At 39.1% G+C, this 22,310-nt stretch overlaps 1 protein-coding gene across 4 annotated transcripts in view; it reads left to right on the top strand.

The window, feature by feature from the left end:
• epc1b (enhancer of polycomb homolog 1 (Drosophila) b) overlaps positions 1–21,631 on the top strand; it is a 69,890-nt gene extending 48,259 nt beyond the window's left edge. For all 4 annotated transcript variants that reach the window (XM_026925208.3, XM_026925207.3, XM_053227726.1 and 1 more), the window contains 9 exons: positions 1,599–1,743; positions 2,178–2,330; positions 8,681–8,770; positions 8,900–9,045; positions 9,170–9,522; positions 11,401–11,507; positions 15,379–15,520; positions 17,679–18,009; positions 21,015–21,631. In XM_026925208.3, coding sequence (XP_026781009.1) covers positions 1,599–1,743; positions 2,178–2,330; positions 8,681–8,770; positions 8,900–9,045; positions 9,170–9,522; positions 11,401–11,507; positions 15,379–15,520; positions 17,679–18,009; positions 21,015–21,087 — 1,540 coding nt within the window. In that variant the 3' untranslated portion in view covers positions 21,088–21,631. The remainder of the gene's footprint in view (positions 1–1,598; positions 1,744–2,177; positions 2,331–8,680; positions 8,771–8,899; positions 9,046–9,169; positions 9,523–11,400; positions 11,508–15,378; positions 15,521–17,678; positions 18,010–21,014) is intronic.
• Positions 21,632–22,310: the final 679 nt, after the last annotated feature.

Genomic DNA, 22,310 nt, shown 5'->3' with positions numbered 1-22,310 from the left:
GTTGATTCCAAGTGTTGAATTTGCATTTGGTATCTGTTCATGGGAACTCACAATATGTGGTCCAAAGAGTTGTCATAGCAAGTGAAGGGAAGCAGAAACTTTAGGAGTGGCCAAAACAACAATTTGGTACATTTTTAAAAAGAAGGAATTTTAAAAACACAGGCCTGGAAAAACACAGAAGACAACTAAAGTGTCTGATCGCAGAATTCTTTCCTTGGTGAAGAAAAACCCCTAAACAACAGCTAGTCAAGTCAAGAACACTCTCAAGGAGGTAGGTGCATCATTGTCAAAGTCTACAATCAAGAGACTCTTTCATGAATGTAAATACCGAGGGTTTACCTCAAGATGCAAGCCACTGGTAACACTCAAGAACAGAAAGGCCAGATTATGCATTGCTAGAAAACATCTTTAAAAAAAAAAAAAAAAGACTGCCCAGTTCTGGAACAAGATTCTTTGGACAGCAGATGAAACCAAGATTGATTTGTACCAGAATGATGGGAAGAGAAGAATATGGAGAAGGAAAGGAAGGGCTCATGATTGAAGCATACCACATCATCTGTCAAACATGGTGGAGGAAGTGTTATGGCATGGGCATTTATGGTTGGGTCACTGGTGTTTATTGATGTGACTGCTGACAGAAGTAGCAGGATGTGTATTCTGAAGTGCTGCAAAACTCATTGGACAGCTCTTCACAGTACAGATTGATGATAACCCAAAGCCTACTGTGAAAGTAACCCAAGAGCTCCTTAAGGCAAAGAAATGGAATGTTCTTAAATGGCTGAGTCAGTCATCTGACCTCAACCCAACTGAGCATACTTTTCACTTACTGAAGACAAAACTGAAGGCAGAAAGAGACACAAACAAGCAGCAATTCAAGGCAGTTGCAGTAAAGGCCTGGCAAAGCATCTCAAAGGAGGCAAACTCCAGATTTGATGTCATCCATGGGTTCCAGACTTCACTGACTGCAAAGTATTTGCATCCAAGTATTAAAAATAATCCTCATCTTTATGATTCTTAGTTTGTCCAGTTACTTTTGAGCCTGTGAAAATGGAGAGACTATGTTTAAAAAAAAAAAAAAAAAAAAAAAAATGGTTGTAATTCCTAAACGGTTAATGCAGTATTTTTGTTAAACCCCTTGAGTTAAAGCTGAATCACAATAACATCTTCAATCACATCAAATCCGGTGTGGTGGTGTACAAAGGCAAAATTCCGAAAATTGTGTCACTGTCCAAATACTTATTGATCCATCTGTGTATTTTATTGGCATAGATGCCAGTCTAAATGACTTTCACTTTTACTGCTGAGAAAGTCTTTTTGCTGCTTATGCATTATCTTCAGTGCTGACGTTTGCCTTTTTATTATGCAAACGTTTACACAACTTCATTGAAAGATTTATAAATGAGGCCCATTGTATGTATATTTACAGCACTACATTCAGCTCTACTCATCTCATTTTTCTTTGGCTTATCAGAAGCCTACCTGTTTGTTTTCTACACCATATACTGGCAGTGCATTGGCAGTGGTCCATATTTGTTATTCCAATATAGTTTTCTCCTACTTTTAGGACATCTAAACACACACTTGCATGTGCATTGCAGAAATGGCATGGCTGATTTTGGGGGTGAGGTAATGGCAGAGGTTCTGGCTCAGAGGGCACTAGAGAAGCCGGTTATTCCCCTGATCCCCATCACCACCAGCAGCCAGTACAGACATACAGAAAATGACCGCGACTACAAGAACAAGGTATACATGGAGTACCACACACACATTGTAGATTGTTCTATTAATAAAACTGATCAAGCTCATGTCAGTTTTATTCTTACACATAGCTATCCAACCACTGGTTCAAAGTGTGACATTCACTATGTGAGGAAATCAGACTTAGCTTAGATTTTAGACAACTTGCACGTAGGTGTGACTGACTGTTTTTACCACTGAATTTGTTAAAACAGACTCCTTATCCAAAGTGACCTTTGCAGGCTGAAAGCCAACTGAAGGTTAAAAATATTTTCACATAACTTTAATATGTTTTTTCAAGCTAAGATATCAGCCTATGTTATGGGTAAAGCACACATCTGTGGCTGTGATGTGAGGGTGTCTACTCTCTTTTGAGGATGACACCATATTTATTATGCAAATATGTACTGTATGTGATGTAACTAGCAATTTATGTTCAGCTGGACAAGCCAGAAGTGGTACGTCAGAAGAGGAAGTATGAGAAGAAACCGAAGCCCTTGCTGCTATCTGGTCAGTCTACCCCTGCAGCAGTCAACAGTAAAGCCCTTAACCAGTATGATTTCCCCAGCTCAGATGAAGAGCCCTACTCACAGGTACATGGATTAAAATGGTCACCACATGGGATTTCAAAATTTTATATTTATACTTACATGTATAATGGCAAAAGCCCTCAAGTTCATAGATGCATTTTTTTTTAATATAAATTATAATATTTCCAATTTGATGTGCGACTGTGGGTGTAAATTTGTGTTGAGAAGTGCTGGGGACACAAAAAATGACTGGTCAAACAAATCTTGCATCACATATCTACAAAAAGTGTTTCTGAAGTATTTTTATACTGTATGTCTACATCACACATCCAACGGAAACGATAATGCTTCTGTTTTAACAAGCAGCTTTCTAAAGTCCTAGAGTAATAATGGGATGATGGATGCTATGGTAGTCTTTTGCAATGGTTATGGTTCACATCACCTACAGTGTTATTGCACTGGGAGATTGTTGGAAGAAAAAATGAAAGTAGATTAAAGGGAGTGCCCACAGACTGATTAAATTACTGATAACAACGGTATAATGCCTTGTACTCTATATTTTTCATATGCCACAATGTCATGATTGTGGTTAATAATCGGCTGATATTTCTTTTGTCTGGATGAAAGGGTGAGCCAATCAGTGCTGCACAAACGTGAGCCCAATCTTTGTGTGCAGAACGGAAAATGAAAAAACATAAAGTGAATCATGTCAGTCTGGCAGCAACAATTTTAACCAAGACATGACACTTAAGAGTACATTCATGCAACCATGGTACAATGAGTATCAAAAACTAGCAAACATGGATAGCACAACACAGATAATGGGCCAGCAAACTGTGCACATTTGACTGATGCTGAGTTTGTTCCAGCACTTGTTTTAAACAACAATAAACTAGTTTAAACCATGTTAATCATCCATGTTAAGAAGATAAATGTTGCAGTACGCAGCCCTGCTCCTTATCGGATATGGTATCAGCCAGTCGTGCAAGTAAATCCACTTTTTACTTGTCTGAAGGCCTAGTGGAAAAAAGGTCAATTTGGAAACGCCTGCTGTATGTTTCTGATTTGCATTGAAGAATTGATTGTGACCTTATAGAATCTCGAATCTGTGCCAAGGTAGCTATGGTGCAGATCTCCTGGAATGGCAGACCCCACATTAATGTCCTTGAGAATGAGACACTCGTGGTAGAATGGCATGTCACGGTAGGGGCTGAATGTCCAACTTATTTATCAATCACCATGGCTGCGCACACTGAATAGCAGTCAGTAAAGCATTTCACTGCACGTCGTACTGTGCATGGTTGTGTGTGACCAATAAAGTTTGAAATTTGCATTTGAACAGTATAGAGTACCGCCTCTCTATATTTAAATGAGTTTATAGCAGTATTGGCTTTAGATCAGTTAATATACCAACACAGTAATTGGTTGAATCCATAACGCTGACCATACTGTCGCTATATTGAGAAGGTAATCATCAACATTAGTGTTATCATTAAAGTTAGCCGGCTAGCTTGTTGCTAATGCTACTCTCTATTGTCCATTGGCTAGCTTGTTGCTAAGTTACTCGCTATTGTCCGCTGTTGCTGTACTGCAATTTCAGTCCAAAATATTGCATGAATGTTTGAAGTTTAATATAGTACCAATAGCCATTCAGGCATGTGAATGTAAAAGTGAGGTTAAAGTTCTTTTTACGAGCTTTTTACATGCTGCGACAGCAAAAAAAGACACACACTGGAGGAGGCGTCCATGTTTGCCTAGGTGGGAAATTATTACAACTTGCAAATTACTTGTCACTTTAACTTTGTCACTTTAACAGTCTGATAAGCTCTTTGCACTACTCACTTTACATCTGCACTGTTTGCACTCTATCTGTTGTGCCTTGTAGATCTACATTTATACTATATTTATATGTATCCATTTGGATTTCCATTTGTATTTTTTACGTCCTTTTTTTGTGTGTGTTATCTGTATGCACCTAGGGTCTGAGAGTAACGCAATTTATGTGCTGAACATGTGGCAGAATTGACATTAAACCTGACTTTGACTTTGACTTTGAATTACCACTGATTACCTGTCGCACGATGCACCTGTGTGCTGGAACAGTGGGAACAGGGAAGTATGCATCATGCAGGTCCACCAATATGAACTAGTCTCCCAAGTTCATGGGACAAAAACCACCATTCTTTTTTCAGACAAGAGAATACTTGTGTAGACCCCCTTGTTCTCAATAGTGTGTCTTTTTTATATATATATATATATATACTGTACTGTGCAAAAGTCTTAGGCACATGCAAAGAAATGTTGTAGAGCAATGATGCCTTCAAAAATAACGAAATTAAATGTTTCTGCATTTTAAAATACTATAAAGAGCAGTAAACAGTAATAAATGAAATAGTCAATATTTGGTGTGACTGCCTGTTGCTTTAAAAAAAAAAAAATAGTAGTCTCAGGTACAGTGTGTGCAGTTTTATAAGGAAATGAGCTGTTTTATTGAGCATCTTGCAGAACCAGCCACAGTTCTCCTGGAGACTTTTGTTGCACTTGCTTCTTATTTTTGCAGCAAAACTCAGCAGCCTTCATTATGTATTTTTGTCTGAAAATAGGTCTCTTATGTAATATTCTGCTTTCTTTACTGCCTTACAAACATTGTTCTGTACCATTTAATTTCATGCCAGAAAACTAACGTTTGGACATCTAAAATGTTTTTGTACTGACTCGATAATGTAGAAGTCATAAAATACAAATCTATAACAAAGTTTGTACTAAGAAATATTGGGTGCCTAAGACTTTTGCACAGTACTGTATATCAGTTGCACCTCTGTCCAGGAGGGAACAAACATCCTGGAGCAGGGCAGCCACCCTTTATGAGTCTGAAATTGACAAGGCCCCTAGAAGTATGTGGCTGGTGGCGGAACTGGAGTTCGTGCCCCTGAAATAAGGTCATCAGAAAAGACCCAATGTGGTCACTGTCCGTGAAGCATCCCACTGGCAGTATCTGCTTTTCACTGGGGTGCATGGTGTGCTGTTTAGGGCCAGAAACATGGGCTGGATCGGGGTGCTTGTTGGTGCCCTGGAGCTCTGTCTTAAGAGCCTGTAGCTCCAGTGTGGCCCATGAGCCTTTGAGGGGCACAGAGTTGGTGTATGCCTGTGTAGTCCATGTTGTGATTCTGAACTTTGGGCTCTCCTCTCTAGGATGTCTTTGGCTGTGAGCCATGCTTCACACAGTAAGGACTGTGGTATATCTGATGCCATGCAATAACTAAACTGGTGGACAGTTTCCTGAACTTTTGATCCAAGTGCCCAGCTGTTAGAAGTGAGGCCTCCATCAACTCCATAGAGGAGGGGCCAGTTCTTGTCGTCTGGTATAGCTTCTCCAGTGCTAGCTGGAAAATCACCATAGAGTTGCTCATGTGCTTCAGATGTGCAGTGATATCAAGCCCTCACTACCCAGTTGTCAGTACGTCTGCACTCGATACTTGGAGAGCAGACCTCGGAGCGTAATATTTTGTCTGGTAAAATCACCAGCTATGCAATGCAGGGGTCCACATGAGGCACGCAGTTCAAACCACACAGGATTTCACCAGACATATTAGCCAAGGCTCTTACAACTAGGCTCTGGCGTTTGGAGGGCAACTGTTGTAAATCTGACACTTAACTGTCCACGTAATCTTTACACTGAGGTACACATAATTCTGTAGTGATTGCCAAGTGAGAAGTTTGGCTTGGCTGTCGGTTCTTTTTTTTTGAAGCACCACACCAATGCCATTAGCACCAGTGCAGCTGAATGGGAGGCTCAATGGATGTTCAGTCAGCAGATGAGCAAGGAAGGGAAGAACAATGCTCTGGCCCTGTAGCGCTGATAGTACCAAGTGTGGACCAGAGCAAGCTCATAGCAAGATAGTGAGCACCAGCCTAGCTAGCTCAGCTACATCGACGCATATGCTAAGCTAGCAGTAGAAACTCTGGCTAACAACTCATGGCCAATTTACAGAGAAATCCATCCAATCTAATTGGGAGGAACTTCATGCAGAAAGACGATGACCCAAAACACACTGCCAACACAACAAAGGACTTCATCAGGGGGGGAAAAAGCTTTTTAGGGGGGGAAAAAGTTTTAGAGTAGCCGTGTCTAAAACCAGGTCTTAACCCAATTGAGCATGCATTTCACCTCCTGAAGAGGAGACTGAAGGGAGAAACACCCCAAAATAGAGTAGTAGAGTAAACCGATTGAGGCCAATCTAAATTAAATTTGTATCCAATTGAACAAGGTGAATTAATGTCCTTTAGACTAAATAGGGAAATAACAGCCGTGTAAAAGTTTTGGTTGAATTACTTTCTGTGTCAGAATCTGTGCGTGCTTTCTACACGTGCTTTCTACAACGTCAGTTATTCCTAGACAGCAACTTTTAATGTTTGTAGCATCAGTATAACAGTGAAGGTGTTATACCAGTGGATAATGTGCATTTGAGTTTTATTTTTTAACAATGAGGCATGAATGTTGGGTAAATAGGAAATGATGGGCAATTTTACTGCACTGAGACACATTTGGTTGAGGTTTTTCCTGAGAAGGATATAATTTAAAATACATTAAACACACAAGCAGCATGATTAAAAAGCTGAATGCCCTGGCCGGATTCATGTATGGTAATGCTAATCCTTGCTCCCCGCACAAGTATAAATTTGGATCACATTTCAAGTGCATGCATTGTAACCGAATATTGTCTATAGAGTGCCTAGTTTAGGATCCATATAAACAGTTTATTAGGAATCTGTATCTTTGCATGTAAGTATAGTTAATCAACCAGTCATGATTCAGGTATTTCTCAATTCATGTCATTGGCTATTAGGCCAATCATTCCAGCACAACACAGTTCCTTTATAGTGATACAGCAAGCTATATTTATTATTTTTTATCTCTCAAAGAACATCCTCATTCATCCTATTTATTTGCCAGTTCACAGCAACAGTGACCAAGTGACAGCAAAATAGGCATCTCAGCATTCAATATGAGTTGTTCGCAGGTGTTGAAAGGTGTTTTGTTTGACAGCATTTCACATGCTGCCTTGATAGTACTGACAGAGAGCATAACCTTGTTGTCCTCGTCGTAAAAAAGGCAAGGCAAATCTTTAACCTATTATGTGTTAAATCAGTAGATTTTTGTGTGAGCTGGGAAAGCTGCCTTGTCAGTTGTGCTAACATTGGAGTCTAGTTGTAACTAGTGACACATTAGATTGTGACAGTGACTCATTTTCTTCTAAACAATGTCTTTTCTCAGTAGATGATGTGCCAAGTTTCTTATTCTAGTAAACTCCATGTCCACAGCTAGCTTAGCTAAAGAAACAACTGCACTAACGCTTGATTGACAACGTTCTTGCTAACTTACCAGAATTAAGACTTTTGTGTGTTGTAATAGGATAGTCATTCTCTGACTAATACTTACATAATGTCTGCTTGTTTCTGTCGCTGATTAAGAAAAACGCTGTGATAGCAAGGCAAATGTGTGTTAATATTTGTCTTTGCACAGAATACAACTGTCCTTCGTGTGTTGGGTAAAGATTTTATGGTGCATGTTAGGTAGTGCAAAAATATCCATTGTTCTTTGTTGTAGCTCACCAAGTCAGATTTATCCCTCCAAGAAGGAATAAATGTTCTTTCCCTTTTGGCCTTGTATATGGAAGTGAATTGACTCATTTCAGACCCGTACCTGGCACTTGGTCATGTTTTGGAGATTTAAAAAAAAAAGAAATAGTTTACAGTATATGGCCAAACACATGTTGACACCTTTCACCTGTATTTGTACTCTGTAGCGTTACAATTTCCCTTCACTGGAGCTAAGGGGCCTACCCCAAAAATGTTCCAGCATGACAGTGCCCCTGTGCGCAAACCGAGGTCCACGAATACATGGTTTGCCAAGGTTGATGTGGTAGAACATGAGTGGCCTATACAGAACCTTGACCTCAAACCCACTGAACACCTTTGGGATGGAATGGAATGCTGACATTAGCAGAAAGTGTTGACAAATTTTTGGCCATATCATATAGCTGCTGCTGTAGAAGTGAAGCCCTCAGGTCTGAAGATGATGTAAACAAATTTGCTGTTTGTAACCACTGCGTGTGTGCCTCAATAGGTTACTCTGCTGAGAATTACTCTTAGTGTTCACTCCTCTCTGAACACATTTGTTTTTGTTTGGCAGAATCAGTTAAAGTTCAAGTGTTTTCAACTTTTGTGATTCTCTACAAAACTCTGCAGTGCCAAAGGCTTGTGTTTTTGGCAGTTTTTCTTCAGAAAAATTACACACACAAAAAGCAGAGAAAGGGGGAGGATATACAGGGGGAAAATAATAATCTAGTATGACTTTTCAAGCTCAGACACTCACTGCTATTTTTGTTTGTGATTATGTTGTCATCGCCCAGCTATTTTCTGGCTCCTCGGAGGCAGAAGAGGAGAATGATCCTGATGGTGTGTTTGCGTTTAGACGCAGGTCTGGCTGCCACTATCAATCTGTGAGTTTTTCAGGGCACACTCAATTAACACACTCCCTGTAACTATACAGTGTCACTCGCCCTTTCAACCCTTAATCTCTCTCTCTCTCTCTCTCTCTCTCTCTCTCTCTCTTTTTCTCTCATATACAGGTGTGTGGAGGGCAGGGTTTATGGCCATGGTCAGATTCTGCTGAGGGTGGTTTGGGAGATGCTCGTTACCGTTACTCTGTCACCACACTCACCATACCTCACCGATGTGTGGGATTAGCACGACGAAGGGTTGGAAGAGGGGGCAGGTGAGAGGCACATTGCACTTTGATTTTTCATGACTTGGCCAGATATGGACAGCAAATAATTGCTGTTTTACAAAAGGAACCATCATGTGAAGATTAAGGTCTCTCTGTTTCTGTGTGTGTTCAGGGTTCTGTTGGATCGGGCCTACTCTGACTGGAATGCTGTGTATCATGGGTTGGGCTTAGGTTCTCCCGCCCCCTCATTTACCCACCAGCCTGCTAGTATGGATACCTCACATACCATTGTCCAGACCTCTGCCTCGGGTCCTTCCTCCTGCTCCTCTACATACTCATCAGACCTCTCGCAGATCCTCCATAATATTAAGAGCTGTCGCTGGAGGCACTTCAGACCTTGGACGGCTCTGTCCCATGACTCCAATATCTTCCAGCCCTGCTCAGCACAGAAGCTGAGCTCTGGCCTCTTCAGTCCAGATAAAAATCGTGCCGACAGCAGAGCAGCTGCCGCCCCACCCATAACTGGTGTGTATTTTCATGATTAACTTGAAACTGTAGCCCTAAAATTTTGTTGGCATATACTGATTTCTTTTTTTTTTTTTTTTTTTTTCGTTATTGTTGTAGTTTTTCCCCTCCTGACTTATTACTCTTAAACATAGATTGTACTAGCACAGGGTCTGGGCTGCTGATCAGGGGGTTGCGAGTCTAAAGACTCGATCTTACGAATCATTACTGTTGAGCCCCTGGTCATGGACTTTAATACTCAACTGATGATACAGTGGTGTTTTGATACAATACATTTTCAATACAGCAAAAAAATCATTGCCCCAATTACCAAATTAAATTGTTAATTGATTAAATCATTCAAAATGACAGTGTTTGAGTGATCCCCTCAGACTTTTAACAGCATATGCTATATGGTCACCTGACCGTCACACCCATATGGGCCTTTCCGACACTGATGCCACAAAGTTGGAAGCACACAATTGTCTAGAATGTCTTTGTAAACTGTAGCCTTAGAATTTACCTTCACTGGAACTAAGGGGCCTAGCCCAAACGTGTTCTAGCCTGACAATGCCCCTGGGCACAAAAAGAAGTCCATAAAGATATGGATTGCCAAGGTTGGTGTGGAAGAACTCGAGTCACCTACACAAAGCCCTGACCTCAAGTCAGCTAAAGACCTTTGAGATGAGCTGAAATACAGACTGCCCCCCAGGCCTCCTCGTCCGACATCAGTGCCCAACCACACCAATGCACTTGTGGCTGAATGGGCAAATCTCCACTGCCACATTTCAAATTCTAGGGGAAAGCCTTTCCAGAAGAGTGGGGGTTATTATAACAGCAAAGGGGGGATCAAAGATGGAATGGGATGTTCAAAAAGCATACTAGTGTGATGATCAGGTGTTAACCAACATTTGGCCATATAATTTATAACTAAAAATATCTCTGCATTAGAATGTAATTAGTCTTTGTGTTGTAAACTTGTTCACCATTTGTGAATTTGGTCTTTACAATTCCCACCCACTTTTTAACTTTCCCTTCTTCTCACGACAGCTATCGTCATAGATACCTGACATTTCTGATTTGTTGTTTTAAAACTAGCCCAATTTGGTGTTTGTTTGACGAGGCGACTGCGATTTTGAAATCCAGTGATGCCACAGTCATGCGTGGCCCACGAGACAAGGGAGCAAAAATTGGCCATGTTCCACCCTCCCTGGTTGGTAGCTGTCGTGAGACGAAGGGAAAGTTAAAAAGTGGGTGGGAATTGTAAAGACCAAATTCTGATTTGTTGTTTTAAAACAACAAATCAGAAATGTCAGGTATCTATCATCATAGATACCTGACATTTCTGATTTGTTGTTTTAAAACTAGCCCAATTTGGTGTTTGTTTTATATATATATATATATATATATATATATATATATATATATATATATATATATATATATATATATATATATATATATATATATATTATATAATATTTTGTATCCTGCATTCTCTGTTTTCTTTAGTGATTTCTTTAGCCTGGACTGAATCAGCTAGTGCTTATGTGCATGTGTTATTAACACTGGTTATGCTAGCATGTAAAAGCAGCGTGATTAGGAAAAGAATGTTTTATTTACATCCCTGTAGCCTCTCCTGTTTCTAGATAAAGAGGAAGCTACTTTTTTCAGGGGCTTAATTGTTAAAATGCTTATTTCACTTTGTGTAATATAAGCAGTAATTTTAACCCACTTTATGTTTAAAAGACTGCATAATATTGTTTGAATGATACGGTACAAATGATTGTATGGTTACAGGCCTATGCTATATCATTACAACCATAATTATTATTTATAATATCATTATGATATTTAATGGCTGTAGCTGTGGAATGACCTCTCTCCTGTGTGTTGCAGTGTTTACGGCTGAGCAGTACCATCACCATCAGGAGCAGCTAGCCTTGATGAAGAAAGACCAGCTGGAGCAGGCACAGCAGCAGCACCGAGTCAATGCCAAGACACAAGTGAGTGTATGAGAGCAGTGACAACAAACATGTAAAACTTAGGGGAATTCAGATTAGGTATGATACAGTGATGTCTCTGATGCATTTTCAATATAGCAAAAATGAGCATTACCTGAATATGTGCCTTAGGTTTCCATTTCCAATTGATTAAAACATCAAATAGAGCAGGGGAGATGTAGGACATGTTGTTGCTCCAGAATGTGATGATTTATGTATGTTTTATTTGCACTACTTTACATTTCCACTGTAAGTCTCAATATGGTGAATTGTTCTTTGGATTTTTTAATAGCTGACAACATTCTGATGGAAAATTAATGAAAATCCTGCTGTGGAAAAGCAGACTGTGTTAAGCCGCTGGCATCTTCCAACCGAGGGGCTCCTCGGGAGTTGGATGCTAAGGAATCTCTTTTACAGACTATTAAGTTGATGATAAACGAGATGTGACCTGATATTATTGAGAAACTTGAGAGAGATAACAGCAGCTCTAAAACCCCTCGACAATAAAATTTGCGGTTTTGGCGAGATTGTTGCAGATCTAGAAGATTCGGTGAACGAATAATATATTAAACATTATGAAAGTACGATAATTGATGCTTGATAATTACAGTGTTTGTGTGCTCCATTCAAATTTGTAGCAGCGTGTAATAAGAAAGCTATGCTATAGAATGAAACAAAATTGATCATGGCTAATTAAACATTAGTCTTCACTGGTGTGACTCCGGCAAGTGTGTCAGAAACTTGGGGCTTTGTCCATTCTGCAGTTAGCTAGTTGTGCTGTCAGTCACGTTGCTCTCTGTGTGTTTTCTGAATCATGCATTCTCTGCTACAGAATATAAACTTCCTTATCACCAGTGATATCGCCACAGTGATTTCTTTAACGAGGAAAGACTGTCTGAGAGTTTGGTTTGTGTCTCTCTCTGTGTGTGTGTGTGTGTGTGTGTGTGTGTGTGTGTGTGTGTGTGTGTGTGTGTGTGTGTGTGTGTGTGTGTGTGTGTGTATTTGCAGTATTACCACTGGTGCATTGTACACACATTTGGTCGAATCTGCAGTGTAAAATTTTACTATAGCATTTAACCGTGTGGGTCTTAAGATTAGCTTTCTTTGTGGACCTAGGAAATTAACTAGGCTTGTAGAAGTTGCTTGCTTTTTGGAAATACCCCCCATGATTAATACACTTAAAACTGTGTGCATTAATACATTGAAGACAAGACAATAAGTTTAATATAAGCCGACAAAGGGGTGTCTCTCAGTGCAATAGCTTAAAGCAGGGGCCCTGTTCTCCATACGTAGATTATTGAGTTAGGTGAATTGTGATGTTGAAGGCTTTTGAACTAACTAGCTTTGCATTCAAAACATTTAAACATCAACAGGAGGTCGCAGGACATTTTGTCTGTAAGCAAGACACTTGACATGTGTTTGGTGCCCTTATGACCCTCACAAAATCCAACTGTTTGTCATCCAACTGAGACTAATGTAATGTAAACAGGGTCTTCATAATCAGTTCCTTATGTCAGTTGAGACCACACACAAGTAGTACAAGACTTTCAGCTTTAATTCAGGGGTTTAACAAAAATATTGCAATTGTTTAGGAATTACAGCCATTTTTTATGTAGTACCTCCATTTTCACAGGCTCAAAAGTAATTGGACAATTGACTGATAAGTAGTTTCCTCCTTATTTCATGACAAATCAAGGAGATAAATGGTCTGGAGTTGATTCCAAGTGTTGAATTTGCATTTGGTAACTGTTCATGGGAACTCACTATGCAGTCCAAAGAGGTGTGGATGCAAGTGAAAGAGGCTGTCATTAGGCTGGAAAAACAAAACTGACGTATCAGAGAGATAGCAGAAACTATAGGAGTGACCAAATCAACAGTTTGGTACATTCTTAAAAAGAAGGTATGCAGTGGCAAGCTCAGAAACACCAAAAGGCCTGGAAGACCAAGTAAGACAGCTTGCAGAATTATTTCCTTGGTGAAGAAAAACCACTTCACACCATCTAGCCAAGTTAAGAACAAATTCGAGGAGGGAGGCGTATCATCATCAAAGTCTACAATCAAGAGACTATTTCATGAATGTAAATACAGAGGGTTTACCTCAAGATGCAAGCCACTGGTAACACTCAAGAACAGAAAGGCCAGATTATGTTTTGCTAGAAAACATCTTTTAAAAAAAAAAAAAAAAAAAAGACTGCCCAGTTCTGGAACAAGATTCTTTGGACAGCAGATGAAACCAAGATTGATTTGTACTAGAATGATGGGAAGAGAAGAGTGAATGTAAATACAGATGGTTTGCTTCAAGATGCTAACCACTGGTAACACTTTCAACAGAAAGGCCAGATTAGACTTTGCTTTAAAAAAAAAAAAAAAAAAAACCTGACCAGTTCTGATGCAAGATTAATTCGTAACAGAATGATGGGAAGAGGGGAGTATGGAGAAGGAAAGGAAGGGTTCATGATCCAAAGCACACCATATCATCTGTCAAACGTGGAGGAAGTGTTATGGCATGGGCATTTATGGCTGCCAGTGGATTTGGGTCACTGGTGATTATTGATGATGTGACTGCTGATAGATGTAGTGTGTATAGAGCTATACTTTCTACTCAGAATCAGTCAAATGCTGCAAAACTGATAGGACAGTGTTTCACAGTACAGATGGATAATGACCAAAAACCTACCGCAAAAGTAACCCAACAGCTTGGAAATGGAATGCTCTTAAATGGCTGAGTCAATCACCTGACCGCAACCCAGTTGATCATGCTTTTCACTTACTGAAGACAAAACTGAAGGCAGAAAGACCCACAAACAAGCAGCAATTGAAGGCAGTTGCAGTAAAGGCCTGGCAAAGCATCTCAAGGGAGGAAACTCAGCATTTGGTAATGTCCATGGGTTCCAGATTTCAGGCAGTCATTGACTGCAAAGGATTTGCATCCAAGCATTAAAAATAATCCTAATATCTATATATTTATTTTATGACTTCTACATTGAGTCAGTTCAAAATCATTTTAGATTTCCAAAAATTAGCTTTCCAGCACAAAATTAAATGTTACATAAAATTGTTTGTATATCAGTAAAGAAAGCAACATATTACATAAGAGACCACTTTTCAGACAAAAACATAATGAAACCTGTTGGATTATGCATGTAAAAATAAGCAAGTGCAACAGTCAGAAGTCTCCAGAAGAACTGTAGCTGGTTCTGCAAGATGCTCAGTAAATCTTACCAGGTAATTTCCTTATAAAACTGCACAAATTGAACCTAAGTCTACTAATATTTTTTTTAAAGCAAAGGGTCGTCACACCAAATATTGACATTTATTACTGTTTACAGCTCTTCATAGTATTTTTTTTTAATGTAGAAATATTTTATTTCATTATTTTTGAAGGTATCTTTGCTCTACAGCATTTCTTTGCATGTGCTTAAGACTTTTGCACAGTTCTGTATACTGCATATATACAGGGGAACCTTCCCAGAACAGTGGAGGCTGTTATAGCTATGCCGGAACATGTTGGAGCTAGGCCCCTTTGTTCCAGCGAGCTATTATAATTTTCATATAAACCCTGCATGCTAGCTGCACACCAGCAGTATCACATGTGGCATAGGTTACATGATTCTTATTGCATTTTACAGAGCTTTGTTATATGGGAACAATTGCCTCCTTTCTGTTATTGTCATTTAAATTGATGATGCATTCAAACATACTGTTTGATTATCTGCACAATGTGCATACAAATAGATTTGGAAATGCCATCTGGTCTGAGAAACGCTTTGATCTAATATATTAATATCAACAAAAGAAAAGAAAAATTTGTTTTAAAAACAAATGTTTTTAAAAATGAAACACATTTGACCTGTGTCTTTTTGTTTTGTTTTAGACTTTTTCATCCATGATCTTAGACTCTGCGAGTGCACAGTTTGCTGCCTCTGCACTGGTGACTTCGGAACAGCTGATGGCACTGAAGAGTAAAGAGGAAGGAATTCTGGGAGTTGGAGTCAATGGAGTTATATCAGCCTCAGGTAAAAACACACCTCGAAATTCAATCATGGTTGCAGCTGATCCTTAACAGTTTTATAAGATCTTAAAATAGATCTTTGAAATCTAACATTTTGAAATGTCTTAAATATGTTTTTGTTAATTATTAGGTATTCTGAATTTATGATTTACGGATGATTTAGAAATCTTTTTGGACACAGTAATGTCTTTGAGAATTTAACTTTTTGTCGTTTTACGTTTTCATTGTTTCTTTTACATTTTGTACATATTTACGTACCTGGTACTGGGTCACATAACCTGTCGTGGCTTTTTTTCCCCACTTGTTAGAAGGGGAAATTCAATGAAAAAATGGTGGAGGGAAATACCAGGGCTAGCTGGCACCAGCAAGGAACTGTTTTTGGTTAGATGCAAAATGTGAAGACACATTTCATTTATGCCCAATGGAGATTAAGGCATTGGATTCTCACATGAAATCCGAGAAGCAAAGTGATTTGCTAGCAGTCAAGCTATGTAAATTTATTGTGACAGTTAATCAGTGTCATTTGTTCTAAAGACATTTTCATGATTTTGTTGCACACTGTAAATAAAAGAAATGATCAAACATGCCATGTATGTGAGGTGGCTAGAGCTGAATTCTGGTAAACAATGGGGAAAAAAAAGTGTTTTTATTCAAGTTATTTTCTGACCTTTCCTTGATGTCTGTCTGCAAAGCTCACATCAGGTAAAGAGCCATTTACAGTTTAAAAAAATGCAGCGGTAAAGTCTGCCAAAAGACATTTAAACCTCAGTAGCTAAGTGTGATTTAGCTCACAATTAGCTCACAAGTTTTTTGCAGATAGAGACCCTAGGGAAACGGATTTAATCCTGTTTTTAGTCAGATATTGGCCACAGAGCACCTAAAATTACTCTAAAATAACAGTAACATTGTCAGTGTCCAAATACTTATGGATCTGACTGTAGATCCCTAATGAGCAAGCCAGAGGTGACAGTGGTAAGTAAAAAACTCCCAGAGACAACATGAGTAAGAAACCTTGAGATGACTCGAACTCAGAAAGGGAACTCATCCTCTTCTCGGTGACACTGGATAGTTCAACTGAGTCATTACTTTTCCACAACAGTATATGTCAAGTCAAAAACTACTGAGTGCTGTGAAATAGTCCTCAGTACAAGCATCAGAGTCGTTGATTTCAGTCCAGAGGGCAGAAGGTGTCTTGTAGTGAAGGTTTATACCAAAAAATGACAAAGGTCTTTCCCAAAACATACATTTACTGACTGACTGCACAGAGACTCGCGAATTCAGTACTGCAAGGCTAACTAACAAATCATAAATCATGACAGCCAAACTCTGCTGATTCCTTCTGTTCGATTTCAAAATAAGAGTGTGTGTAAACAAATTATACTTTATCACCCTGACAAAATATTTGTCATTTTAATAGCAGTCAATAAATGCATGTATAGTACTGCAAGTAGTATGTTTTTTAAACATTAATACGAATTTAACTTTTGTTTCGCATTTAAACATGCGAACTGTATTTAAATAAAGTAAATCACAACGGAAGGAGTCAGGGTCAGCGTCATCTCATCAGGCAGCAGCAGCAACATAATAGGTATTGGCACAGAATATCAAACACTGGTATATTAGAACCTACTAAGTTGATTTTAATTATTCCAATTTTACTATTTCTTTAGGTTGATACCGTTCTCATAAGACAATCCAGCATAGTGATTGGTTGCCTTGCGTACAACAGTATGTGTGTTGTACCATGGTCCTGGAGAAACAACATTTTGTTCCAATGTATACAAGCTATATAAGGGAATGACAGTAAAAACCCACTTGACTTTAACTATGCATGTTGGTTGACGTAATAACTTGTGCATACGGTACCTAGTACGAGGGAAGTCGGCTACCTACTAAAACAAGTTTTACCAAGAAAGTGCTTCTTGGCCAAAAATTCTTTCTGCTCAAATCAGACATGTCAACAAATTATATTTAATTTTTTTTTTTGTACAAGTGAACAGGTTTTAGATTTCTGTGAGTTATTGTAACTGCAACTGCAATTCAGTAGCAGGTGATAAGCTATCTGCTAGAGAGGACATCACATGCAAACAGTAAATTAATCATTGTGAATTTTTCCCCCCAGCTTTTGTCAAGTAACACGCATCTCATATTTCTCTCTGCAGGAGTCTATAAGGGCTTGCACTACACAAGAACATCCTCCACCAGCCCTATACCCACCTCTAACCATCATCAGTGCAACACCCCTACCTCCAACCCCAACAATGGAACTTCCTCAGCTAATCACCATGTTGGCTCAGACAGCCCTGCCCCTACACAGGTGCTATTAGCCGGGGCAATGAGAGTGGGTGTGCCATCATCAGGTGCAGCATTAAGTGTGCGGCATCTGCAGCGTCAGCTCACGGTTCCAACTTCTGCCCTAAAACTTGCAGCCAATGTCAACAGGCAGCTCCCTAAAGTCACAACCAGCTCATCCACCCTTGACATGGGCACCAGGTCAGTGAGCTTTATGTTTGAAACCATCGTCACGCACATTCCTTCTTTGTAATTTTTTCATTCTGAATAACTTGAGGGTGACACAGTAGGTAGCATTGCCACTGCACAGTGTCTGATTTGATCCTGAGCTCAGATCACTCTGTGAGAGGAGGGTCATTTGTTTTCCCTGTGTCTACATGGGGTTTCTCCAGGTTCTCCAGTTTCCTACACCACCCAAAAACATGTGTAAACTACTCTAAATTACTCGTAGGTGTGAATGAGTGTGTGCATGGTGCGAGTATATTCCTGCCATGTGCCCAGATCCACCATGACCATGACCAGGATAAAGCGGTTACAGAATATGAATGAATAACTTGACTAACTCAATCAAGAATTTAAATTTAAAGTTCTGGGCCAAAATTGAGGCAACTTTGTGGCTTCCCTGATCTAACACTTGAATTGATGATTAGCAATGACTGTCACTAATAGATTAACTATAAATCTATGGAAATTACTAGAAAATATGAAAAGTGTATTTAACAATATGAAAGACCCTTTGAATAGGCCTGGTTAAACAAATGTTTATCTAGATTTTAAAGATTCATATTTAGGGTTGTCAATTGTATCTCAGTTAGTCACAGTGTGTACTCACCATCCACTTTATTAGGAATACCTGCACATTTATGCAGTTATTTAATCGGCCAATTATGTGGCAGCAGTGCAGTGCAAAGAATCATGCAGATACAGGTCAAAAGCTTCAGGTAATGTTCACATCAAGCGTCAGAATGAAGAAAAAGTGTGCGCTCTATGACTTTGATCATGGCATGGATGTTGGTACCACATAGGCTGGTTTGAATATTTCATAAACTGCTGATCTCCTGGAATTTTTACACACAACACTCTCTAGAGTCTAAACAGAGTAGTGCACAAAAAAAAAAAAAAAAACACTTTGTGTGAGCAGTAGCTCTGTGGTTGGAAACGCCTTGTTAAGAGAGGTCAGAGGAAAATGGCCAGATTGGTTTGAGATGCCAGGAAGGATATAGAAACTCAAATAATTCTTTACAACCTTGGTGAGCGGAAAAGCATCTCAGCATGCACAAAACATCTACCTTGAGGTGGATCTGCTACAACAGCAAAAGACCACATTGGGTTCCAATCCAGGACAGCAGATCTAAGGCTATTGTGGTCAGAGACTCACCCAAACTGCACCAGTTTTGGTGAGCTGTGGGCATGATAGCCTCATATTCTTGTTCTTGGCTGACAGGAGTGGAACCTGAAGTGGTCTTCTGCTGTTGTAGCTTATCCACCTCAAGGTTTGATGCATTGTGCACCACGGTTGTAAAGTGTGTGCTATAGACTATAACCTGTAGACTAGGTTACTATAGACTTCCCGTCAGCTCAAACCAGTCTGGTCATTCTCCTCTGATCTTTCTCATTAACGTGTTTCAGCCTAAAAACCCTCTGCTCACAGGATGGTTTTTGTACCATTCTTTTTAAACTCTAAAGACTGTTATGTGTGAAAATCCCAGGAGATGAGCAGTATCCGAAATGCTCAAATCAGCCCACCCAGCACAAACAACTATGCCATGCTTAAAGTCACAGAGATCACACTTTTTTCCCATTCTGAAGTTTGATGTGAATATTAACTGAAGCTCTTGACCTGTATCAGGTCAACTTTATGCATTGTGCTGCTGCCACATGATAGGCTGATTAGATAACTGCATGAATGTGCAGGTTAAAAGAATCTGTCAGAGCGATGCCTTCAGGTGTTATAGGTTAGCTATTATGTGTCTAGCAGAAGTACAGCTTGTTATGGTCATGTGACCTACTAATGAATTAATACTAATGAGTTCAACTTGCACAGTCACGTCCCCTACAACAAGCACTTAAAATGAAGGACAAACTGATCCTGAAGAAAGGAGAAAAATTAGGGATCTGATCTTTTTTTTTTTTTTTTTTTTTAAATAAATACAAGGATGGGAAAGAGACAGTTGTACAAAGATTTTTATTTGTGTCTTCCAAAACTGCAAAGTAGACACTTTCAGAGTGGAGAGATGTTAAAGTACATATAAAAAAAATTGTTTGGTCTACTACAAAAGTTAAATTCGTATTAAGCAGCTAACATTCTGCTCGTCCATCCATGTCCATCTGAGATTTTCTCAAGAAAAAGTGGTTGAATGTTTGTAGGATTTGTATGTAATTCATCAATATAACCAGCAGAAGAACTGGTTAACTTTTGTAATTGAGCCACAGCAAGGAAAATGTCTGAAATAGTCTTTCTTCAATAGCTTCCTTCATGTTTGAAGTATGTTTTAAGGGTATTTGAGGCATACAATTTGGAAACAAGAAAGACTAGACTTGTTAGTGCAGGAGGCATCCCCATCAATCCACTGGTGTCAAGTTCTACTTGTTTTATTCGTTTGACAATTCTAAAAGCTTTTACTTTTCACTGGGAATTATGGATGTTTCACCTTTAGCCTAATTTACAAGAAAATCTGTGTTTTTGAAGTTTGAATTTGAGATTTGTATTTAGGGCTCTAATTTTTCATCAAACCCATAACCTGTAATTTCAGATTATGTTTTTAAAACAAATCTTACCTCAGCTAGAGAATAGACTTCAAAACAAGAAAAATATTGGTTGAAAATGTATATTAAATACAGAGGGGAAAAAATGTGGCATTATATAATTCAAGTATACGAAAGTCATATACAATGCATATACAAACATTTGACAGCTTCCAAGCCCCATACAAAGCTTGCTGCATATTGCGCTTTATTTTTAAACGATTCAATCATGTTGCTATGTAATATGTTTTTCTTGATGTAGACTAAACTTGGATAGACTAAACTTGGATAGTTTTCCTTGTGCAAATTCATTTAAAGACACTTTAATCCAAAACATGAAACTGTAATTTGTTTTAAAAAACAAAAAACCCTCAGCATCTCAGAATGAACATGTGGTTCACTTTATATTAATTAATATGATTTAATTATATTAATTGTGTGTATTGTTTTTATTGTTTCAGGGAAAATCATGATCAAGAGAAGCCAACATTGAACAGTATAACAGAAAACACTGTAGCAATGGAGGTTACGTAGCCCTGCCCCTCTTCCTTCATCACCCCAAGATTTGGGGCATCTAATCTAGGTGCTGTGCATCAGTGACATTGTGTGTCAGCGGCAGCTGTTGGGACTAGACTGCAGTGCTTGCCGTTTTTGTTTCGTTAATGTCATCTGTAAATTATGAAATAAGCATTTATTCTATGTACAGTGATGCATATTTGTTATATGGCCCTTTGTACATAACATTTACTTGAATACAGAAATTGTTCAGTTATGTTTTGCACTTAAGGAGGGGGGGTTCAAAAAACTAACTGCGACTTTGTTGGAGTGAATGGTGGTGTGTATGTTTGTATGGTGATGTGAGATCACATGCATGGTGTAAACCTGCTGTTTTATCTATTTATTGTGAGGTGTTTACAGGAATTTTTAGTTAGTATTTTTTTATACTGTGTAACCTGTTGCGGTCCTGTGTGGGTGTCTGTGTGTTTAACCATATTATGTGTCAGTTTTCTTGTGAAAAGATGCAGGTTTTTCCCCTTGTTCTGTTCCCTTGTATTACAGTCAGCTCCCCTCATGGTCATCTGTGTCAAAGATCAAGTGTGTGTATATACACACACACACACACACACACACACACACACACACACACACACACACACACACTGTCCACTTTAATAGGAACACCAGTACACCTGCTCATTTATGCAGTTATCTAATCGGCCAATCACGTGGTTGCATCACAGTGCATAAAATCATGCAGATACTGGTCAAGAGCTTCAGTTAATGTCCACATCAAACATCAGAATGGGGAAAATGTATGATCTTTGTGACTTTAAAGATGGCATGGTTGTTGGTGCCAGATGGGCTGGTTTGAATACTTCAGAAACTGCTGATCTCCTGGGATTTTCACACACAACAGTCTCTAGAGTTTACACAGAATGGTGCGAAAAACAAAAAACACTGAGTCAGCAACAGTTGTGTGTGTGTAAATGCTTTGTTGATGAGCATGATCACAGGAGAATGACCAGACTTGTCTGCATTGATAGGAAGTCTATAGTAAGCATACCAGCATGCACAAAACATCGAACCTTGAGGTGGATGGGCTACAACAGCAGAGCTGAGGCTATCATGGGCACAGACTCATGTAAACTGGACAGTTGAACATTAGGAGGAAAAAAAATCACTTGGTCTTTTTCCAGTCTTCAGCTGTCCAGTTTGGGTGAGCCCGTGCCGATGATAGCTTCAGATTTTTGTTCTTG

Source organism: Pangasianodon hypophthalmus, chromosome 21, assembly GCF_027358585.1.
Source record: "Pangasianodon hypophthalmus isolate fPanHyp1 chromosome 21, fPanHyp1.pri, whole genome shotgun sequence".
Taxonomy (NCBI): Eukaryota; Metazoa; Chordata; class Actinopteri; order Siluriformes; family Pangasiidae; genus Pangasianodon; species Pangasianodon hypophthalmus.
This window is presented reverse-complemented; position numbering and strand designations above follow the sequence as displayed.